The sequence below is a fragment of the Ananas comosus genome, linkage group 3, assembly GCF_001540865.1.
Source record: "Ananas comosus cultivar F153 linkage group 3, ASM154086v1, whole genome shotgun sequence".
Taxonomy (NCBI): Eukaryota; Viridiplantae; Streptophyta; class Magnoliopsida; order Poales; family Bromeliaceae; genus Ananas; species Ananas comosus.
Window position 1 is genome coordinate 15091255 of NC_033623.1, and position 8777 is coordinate 15100031.

Sequence of the window (8777 nt, forward strand, 5' to 3'; positions counted from 1 at the left end):
TTTTTTTCATACCGAGTATGAAGAGAGACATCTAAATAAACTTCGTGGTATTAAAAGCTGGGAAGAAAATATGAGAGAGAGAGAGAGGGAGATTGAAATACGTCTTCAAGTCAGGCTTGAGTTTATTGACCCAGCGGAGGCGGCAGGACTTGCCGGTGCGGGGAAGGAGGCCCTTGGATCGAATGGAGCTCCAGTCGCGGGGGCCGTGGCTGCGAACGTACTCGAGCAATATCTCGTCCTCCTCCGCCATCCACGGCCCCTTCCTCAGCACCGTTGTCGCCGCCACCGACCCTCCCGATTCATCTCTTGGTCTGCTACTGCTGCTGCCTCTGCTGTTACTGGTGCTACTGCTACTACTACCGACGCAACTACGGCTCCCTACTCGCCCAGATATCTGCATTACGACAGTTGCTTCAAATGCGATGAGAAATTAAACAAACAAAATTTTAGTAGTTCTTATTTCCGCTTTAAAACAAGGTTTGTTTGATCGTAAATTTCCTGTCCTTCCCCATGCAACAGTTTCCTTCTTTGACAGCGTTGTGGAGTATGAGTATTAGTACTGTTTTTGAATTCTTAACAATGTACTAGCACACCCCGCCTATCACATATCCTTCCTATTCTTTAGGGAAGTGGCGAGGGGGTAGAGAGAGAGATTTGAATTACCCCACTAACCGTCCCACTATGCCACGTTTGTGGGTGAAGCAGGGACCGTCGGATTGGGGAAACAGCGAATTTGTGCTAGGCACTGCCGCATCTTTAACCGTTGATTAAATTTGAGAATAATCTCTGTGGAAGTGGAACTGCTTATATTAGTGTTCCACAAAAACCGAAAAGAAGAAGAAGAGGAAGAAGAAGAAGAAGAAGAGAGTTTAAAAATAGAACTTCTAATCCTGCGACAAAGAAGTAATTGAGAAAAGTAAGCCCCTTAATAAGGGGTGGATAATTACACAGACAACTGATCTATCTGAGAGGGAGACACTTTCAGATCAATAGAAACATCAACTCTAGAGAACAACTCGTATAATAGGATTCCTCGTTGCATAAAAAGGAGGTAGTGTTCAAAACACTGAAGACAAAATTGAGCAGGGCATGCTTGCTTAGAGATACAACTCGAGCCAAAAAGTAGCTACCTACCACATATTTTCAGTTGCTAATCAGAATCACTCTTTTGCCACAATCCGTATTCTCGCTTCATCTCAATGTCGCAGCCAAATTAGAAGTTGCGTAGAAACACAAGGGACTACTCTATGCATCAGCTTCACATCAAATCCTACTTTTATCTAGATATCAAGGATCGAATGAATGAACATCCCAGTAAAGAAGCATGGTATTGCGACTCATGGCCCCAAGTTGAACTTCATCGTGAGCAACATCCAATGAGGAGCCATCACTGGGCAATTGTGATCAAGAGACATTCGTGTATGGATATCGAGTTCTGTTAATCAACTGGTCTCTCTTGGAGGAGCCTTCGCCCATCTATGAATTCTCGCACCAACCAACTTCATGTCATCCACCTGTTCAATCATCAGCACACCAATGAGAGAGGGATCACTTTAAATGCATGAATATCTTGTTCAGTATATCTCTCCTGTTTACTCAAGGGAAAAAGATTTTTACAGTTGCATACCATATAGAATTTAAACCACTTCCCTCGAAATTATATATCACCTTGCAGGTCAAACTATTTAGGTAATAACGATAGTTAAGATCAAACTCCTGTGTTTGTAATCACAAAACATGTAATGAGATGCAAGGTGGATAAACGGGCGGCGAACAATTGTACAATTGCACCATGCTCAGGCAACAATTCCGCAAAAGTAATAGTATACAGGAAAAAAAGAATGGGATGGTATAGGATTTAACGCGTTAAGCTTTGAGATTTCGATACTTACAGATCCAACCTAAGCCATGTAAACAGTTGAAAAGTTTCAACTGTTTCACATGCAAGCTCACACTCACAAGCTTCAACTGTTTCCATAGAACTCATGGTTTCTACACAAAAAACAATTGATTGTAGATTTCTGAGGGGAGAAAAAAAAAAGGCCTGCAATTGATACTAAATTCATCCCCCATCATTCATGGATTCCATTTATATAAATATGGAAGGCTCAGATTTAGCCTTAAACCATAATTTTTGTTAACCTACCCTGCTGCTGAAGCTAAATGCAATACAATTAAAACAACAACAACAACAACAACAACAACAACAACAACAACAACAACAACGCAATTGAGCCAAAAAGTGATCATGAATGAATGAATCAACAACAGCTGGCCTGGGGATGCATTGCGAGAGAACTGGGAGGTGGAGGAGGGTTTACCGAGTGAACACCGGAAGCGACGACGGCGGAGGCGGCGGCGGCGGCGGCGGCGCCGACGAAGAGGGTGGCGATGGCGAAGGCCTTGAAGGGCATGGCGGCGCCGCTCTCGCCGCACCCTCGCCGGTACCACGCGATCCCTCCGGCGAGCTGCGCCGAGCTCGCCCCCGCCCACCATCTCCACCTCTCGTCCCCTCCTCCCTCCTCCTCCACCCCCTCCATTTCCCTCCTCCTCCTCCTCCTCCGGATTCCTCTTCTTCGTTTTTAGGATTTTGAGAGAGAGTTTGGGATTTAGGGTTTGGGATTTTAGGGTTTGGGTTCGATCTTTCGAAGCGTCGCCCCTGCCAAGTGCTCACCGAAGTAAGGAACAGGTTCTGTGAACTCAAACACCAACAGGGGTTGCCATGAAATTATTGCGTGGACCGTCCACCATAGACCACCGTGCCAAAATACGACGTCCGAGCGGGGCTTAGGCCGGGCTTGATTTTGGGCCTGATTAATTTTTGCCCTTTCTAAGCCCAGCCCATTAACAAAGTTATGTATTAATTAGTCTTTTTCTTTTTTCTTAAAAAAGCTGAGCCCGGTCCAAATGCATCGTCCCTGGTCAAACACTTTCGGACCGGGCTGGGTCAACAGAATAAATAAACTTGGCCTGGCCCAGGTTCTCTCTAGTGTTAACGTTGCGATAATTTTTTCCCTTTTTTTTTTTTTGGGTTAAAGTACTTTGAACTCCAAAAATTTCCCAGGTAGATTGTTACCGAAGGTCCAAAAGAGACCTCTTCTACAAATCGTAAGATAATATTACAAGTGCTCGCAACTAATCATGTCATAGATCATGATCGCACAATGCTTGGACCTTAAAGTTGATTAACGTTTGGTCCTTACCTTGCAGGAGCATGTATAAGGAATCTATGGATATGGAAAACAACCAATGAAGCGAAATTATTTGAAATGCTGTTTATCTTACTTTTGCTTCCGTATTGTTATTACATCGATTGGAAACAGTGCTAGCATGGGCTAAAATGCATTTGTTTCCCATCTTCTTACTTAAGATGATCTTTCAGATCTAAACTTGTGGTACGAGGATGCAGCCTTGATCCAAAGAAAACGGATTAGTCAATTTCGAAGAGCAAAAGTCTTTGGAATCTGAGCTATGGCCAATGTGATTAAAAGAGGCGATACTCATACTATAGGAAATGCACTAATGCTTTTATGTATCTATGAAGGTCCCCTAAGAAAGTAATGCTGTAGCCATGACCTAAATCTGAGCAAAATGATAAAAAATTTCTCTCTACCTGAACCATCAAGAAAATTAATTACTTTGATAGAACTACACGGAATCAGGCATATTATACAAGGATGTGTTCCTCAATTGAATACCATAGCATTGGTTTACAACTTCATTAATAAATTTAATATACGTAACTCAGTTGCTTCTAACACGAACTCCTCTATCTAAGGAGTCAAATATTTAATAAATCTAAAGCTTCTGGCTTCTCTCCATCTTCCAAGGAACCTCAAAGAAGTTAAATTCGAGCACGAGTTTAATGAAATAGCAAGATCCGATGGGATTACAATGTGAAAACTGTTTCAGCCTCTCAAACAGCTTCATTCAAGTAGTGCTTTTGCAGGAGCACTTGCCAGACCAAACACATAATTTGTACGGTGCAAATATATGCAAAGAAATTCAGTATATGATATGCCTGGAGCACATGCTATGATTGTCAAAGTGCAAGAACTAACACACATTCCCTAATAGGAACACAGCAAGCATGTTGCACCGTCTACTAGTTTTGTAGTAGGACCACTTCTATCTTTTTCGAGCAATAAGTGAAAAATAATTCAATAAAACAGGTAAAAAATACTAAGCATTCGATATAAAAAATCGATACAAGAAAGCAACATCAATCAGAAAGATTCGTTGCTTGACAATATCAACCATTTCTTTGTTGGGGCTTGTTGACAAAGGAATGCACTCCAAAACACTCAATTGGGTTTATCATACTAAAGAAAGGATCATTTAACGGTAACACAGAATGTCAAGTAATGTCTTGTACTTAAATTGTTTATTAAATGTAGTACCTCATCAAGGAAATTATCAAATCAATACCATCATCAACCATAAAATATTCTAAATAAAGCCTATTAATCACCTAATCAATCAAACGGACTTCAATAAATTCTTGGCCTCATGAACGATTATAGATGATAAGCCCACATTGTAGAAATAAGATTAATAAGCATCATCAGAAAGAAACTACAGGGCTATATAAATAAAGCAGCCTGGAACAAACGACAGCAAAAGGCACTAAGAAACTTGCAAGGAAAGAGTTAAGATGCTGATACTGGAATTCGGTATCTGGGTCATTCCATTCACCCTCATTCTCGCACCATGCAGGCGCCTTGTGCTTCTGGTTGCTAAACTTCAGAAGCTCTATCAAGGTATTATGTGTCCAAGATCCACTTCTCCAGCCATCGCGAACCGCTTGGCAAGGCTAAACACAATGACCTTCACGTTGTAGATATGTAATCCTCAATGTATATCAGGTGGGGAAGTCGTTGATAAACTCAGCTTTTTGATAATTTGATTTGTAATTTGCACGGTTATTTCTCAATTATAGGAAGTTAATATCTATTAAACCTTTCCTCTCCTTCCTCTCCCTGTAAATGAGATGGCTCGTTTCGCATTCGAATATGATTTCCAGTATCATTAAATTACATGATGGGTGAAGTTCATGCAGAAAAATGGTCAATTTCCATTGGTGGAAAACCAGAATGAGCTATTTTCAGTCCTCGTAGGATGGTCTTTGCTGTCTCCTTCTCCTGCAAATTTGGTATGTGAAAAGATATTAGAACCAATCAAGGTATCCCAATAATCTTTCTTCTCATATAGACCAAGAATTAAATTAAAGGAAGATATAATAGAGCTCCATAAATATTTAAGAGAGTGTAGGTCCTTCAAATGTTTAAGAAAGTGCAGATTTAGGAAAAAGATCTCTCTCTTTCTATTGATAAGTTTCAGAAACAAAGGATGAGAAAACATACAGGACCAGTGTAATCCAAGAGCCTGGTACAATAAACTTCAGCTTCATCAAACCGACCCACAGATTTGTAGTGATCAGCTAAGAAAAGAAGAGCTTCAATCATATTAGGTCCCTTCCTATCTTCTGCTTCCATTCGCTCTAGATCTTTCTTATAATAAAATGCCGCTTGTTCAGAATGCCCAAGTATACTGTGCAACTTTGCTAGCTGATGAAGTGCTATTCCTTCCCTATCGTTACTATTCGCAGCCCTCATGTAACACTTAATAGCTTCTTCAAGCATCTGAAGTGGAGCACTTTCATAACATTGAGCCATAGCAATCCAAAGCCGTGCATCATTTGGTTGTAAACATGATGACTTTTTAAAGTAATAGAGTGCATAGAAAGGCATACCCATCATCTCATAGGTTTGCCCAAGACCGTACCAGGCCCGGTAATCCCTAGGGTTTATATCAACGGCCCTTCGATAAGCATCAATTGCAGCTGGTGTGTTTTTCATTTCAACATATTCATGACCCATTAGAGTCCATGCTGAGAGGTACTTCCGGTTAAGTTTCAAAGCCCTCCTAAAATACAAAACTGATTTTTCATGCAGCCCCTTCAGACTGTAGTAATTCGCAATGATGCAGCAAGACTCCGGCCGATACTTATCCGTCAAAAATACCCTGTGAGCTAAGAAACTTAATGCAGAGAGGCTCTCTTTAGCATAAAGTACATTTGAATATATATCCATGGAATCAACACGATAAGGATCAGTTCTAAGAAGTTCTTCAAATATAACCTCAGCTTCATCAAGTTCCCTCATACTATACTGCACTGTTGCAATCTGAGCTTGTATATAGTCACTTAACCGAAATACTCCCATTAAAATTTCATATCTTTTCAAAGCTTCATCATGCATTTTAAGTTCTTGGTATGCGCTTGCAAGAAAGAAGTCTTTCATCCAATGGTTTTTGAGGTTTAGATTGTTTAAGATATCACTGGTGGTGCACAGAGAAAGGAGCTCAGACCAGGCAGACCAGTTCCAAGGATAGCTGTTAACCGAGTCGACGAGGACTGAAATAGCGAGGCTCTCAGAGCCTCTATCTCTTAGTATGAGGCCATACAAATAAAGACCGAAGGAATCAATAGCACCAGACCTACGAAGAGTTGATAGCTCCCTCTCCAAAGAAACCAGTTCGCTGTTCACAGCATTACACTTGCCCATGGGTCCCTCCAGTTCTATCATCTCTTCCTCTTTCCGTTTTTCACCAGCCTATGTTTGGAAATAAAGAAATTTCATCGGTAAAACTAAGGAATAAATCAGCAGAAAAATTTGCAAGCAGGTAGCGAAATGCTTGGACAATGTTGATGTGCACATAATCATCCAGAATATAAAGAGCTTCATTTCTTTGAAACTGAGTACAGTGCCAATGTGTCAAAATGCTCAAACTATGCAGCTCCTTAAGTCTAATTGCTAGAAACCTATCTAGTAAGGGAAAGAAAGATTTCAATAAGAACGGATGCTCACCTGTGTAGACAATGCAGATGTGCCGACCCAACTGATTTATACAAAAATGCTTGCAATACTGCTTCAAAATGTACTGAATTTCAACAATTTCTTACAATAAGACTGCATTCCATTATTCTTATAGATACGCTATGTGGTTTTCCGTGAAGCATATTAAGACGAAAAAAAAACTCCATCATCAACTTCAATCAGAATCAACGAAAGTGCAAGCTTATTTAGTTTCCATTAAACTTAATAGCTCAACCCGTTTTTCCGCCAAACTAACAATGGAATTTGTTTACGGTTAATAACCTAAAACTAAAATTAAAGAGACACCAATCAAAATAACAACAACAACAATAATAATAATAAAGTTGTGGTTTATTTCAAAATTACCAATAGTTGAGGGAGTCTTTATATTTTTACCTTTCATTTTTTAAAATAATTTTGCATCAAAGTGCCGCAATCCCCTGCTAGTCTTGAAATCACGTTGTCATTGCATGTATATAGACTATAGTAAGGCAAACAACCAATTCATTCCCAATTAACTAGTTGTAGAAACTTCTTTCTGGATCCCTACATACCAGATGCTTTTCAACAACCACAGCAGGTTTAGTAGAGGTTCTCATATCCAGTTAGACGACTACTCGCAACCACATTAGCTCTATCTTTAGATCAAGCCGTTTCACAGAAGCAATTCGTCGAACACCACACGGAACGTTAAATCGAAACAACGGAGAGGAAGATGATTACCATGTAGAGGGCGTAGCACCGGAGGAAGACGGCCTTCCGCCCGGCCTGGCCCCTCAGCACGTGCGCGGCGCGGCGGTACTCGCGGCAGTCGAAGTAGGACTTGGCGAGGAGGTAGGAGTCGCCGCCGCCCTCGAATCCGCCGTCGTCGTCGGGGATCGGCGTGCTGACGTAGGAGACGCCGCCGAGGGGGGTGGAGGTGACGTCGGCGGCGGCGCCGCCGGAGCGGAAGCGGCGGCGGAAGCTGGATCCGTCGCGGTGGTACTGTTGGCGGTGGAGGTGGAGAGAGCGGGAGGAGGCGCCGGCGCCGGAGGAGGAGGGGGTGGCGCGGGAGGCGACGGAGGAGGCGGCGGAGGAGGGAGGGGCGTCGGGATCGACGCTGACGAGGAGCTCCGCGGCCCTGTGGGACGAGAGAGAGAGAGAGAGAGAGAGAGAGAGAGAGAGAGAGGGGTTAGGGCTCGGGAGAGAGATGGGGTTTACGGATGGGGAAGGGTAGGGTAGGGGTTGGGTTGCGTACCATTTGGCGGCGGAGTAGAGGCAGCGGTCGCCGAGGTGGCGAACGGCGGCGCGGAGCTCGTTGCGGCAGGTCTCTTTAGAACTCATTTTCCCGGAGTGTCCGAGTTTTCTTGGGTGTGAGGGTAGTGGGACGGTCGCGGAGCTGCTCAGTTTCTAAGGAAAGAGCGCCAAGGGAAGGTTCCTGACGTATTTCGAGTTTTTAAAATATTCACCCATCCGAAGTTTCAAACTTTGAATACTAATATTTAAATATATAAAATATGAATAATGTGTGTGTGTGTGTGTGTGTGTGTGTGTGTGTGTGTGTGTGTTTTTTTTTTTGAACGAAGACGCCCGTACGGCCGCAGGGCGTAGGTTATTACTATATGAATAATAGGTAATAAATTTGTCTATTAACAATCTTTTGCCTCAAATTCTACCACAAAATCTGGCCAGGAGTGACATAGAGGATTAAAAAAAATGAAGCTTACATTAAAAAATTTAAAGTATCGATGGTAATGCGTGTGCAACCTAGGAGTCATCAAATCTATTTCCAGTGATAAACCCAGGAAGCAAGATAAACTTTCAATACAGAACAATGTACTCTAATATCGCACAGCCTCCTTTCATTGAAATAGAACACTACGCGACATTAGACTCGCAAAACAGTTCAACGTAAACTTA

The 8777-nt window shown here is 42.2% G+C and overlaps 3 protein-coding genes across 3 annotated transcripts in view; all 3 read right to left on the bottom strand.

The window, feature by feature from the left end:
- Positions 1-769, bottom strand: part of LOC109707858 (transcription factor MYB59) — a 2260-nt gene extending 1491 nt beyond the window's left edge. Inside the window, exon 1 of the mRNA XM_020229384.1 lies at positions 102-769. Within this exon, the coding sequence (XP_020084973.1) occupies positions 102-400 (299 nt within the window). The 5' untranslated portion in view covers positions 401-769. The remainder of the gene's footprint in view (positions 1-101) is intronic.
- LOC109707859 lies at positions 905-2531 on the bottom strand (the record flags this gene model as incomplete). The annotated part of the gene is made up of 2 exons (XM_020229385.1): positions 905-1514; positions 2322-2531. Coding segments are annotated over 2 exons (282 nt in total), but the record flags the coding sequence as incomplete, so codon positions are not given.
- Positions 4356-8317, bottom strand: LOC109707544 (anaphase-promoting complex subunit 8). Its single transcript, XM_020228880.1, has 4 exons — positions 8116-8317; positions 7602-7998; positions 5364-6614; positions 4356-5141 (listed from the first exon to the last, which is right to left on the bottom strand). The coding sequence occupies exons 1-4, from the start codon at positions 8199-8201 to the stop codon at positions 5052-5054; spliced, it is 1824 nt and encodes a 607-aa protein (XP_020084469.1). The 5' UTR covers positions 8202-8317; the 3' UTR covers positions 4356-5051.

Bases quoted from the DNA above. Each gene is read 5' to 3' on its own strand.
- LOC109707544 (XM_020228880.1), bottom strand. From the start codon at position 8,201: ATGAGTTCTAAAGAGACCTGCCGCAACGAGCTCCGCGCCGCCGTTCGC. The intron at 7,999-8,115 runs GTACGCAACCCA...CTCGTCCCACAG, and splicing joins CTCTACTCCGCCGCCAAATG to GGCCGCGGAGCTCCTCGTCA. The intron at 6,615-7,601 runs GTAATCATCTTC...TTCCAAACATAG, and splicing joins GGTGCTACGCCCTCTACATG to GCTGGTGAAAAACGGAAAGA.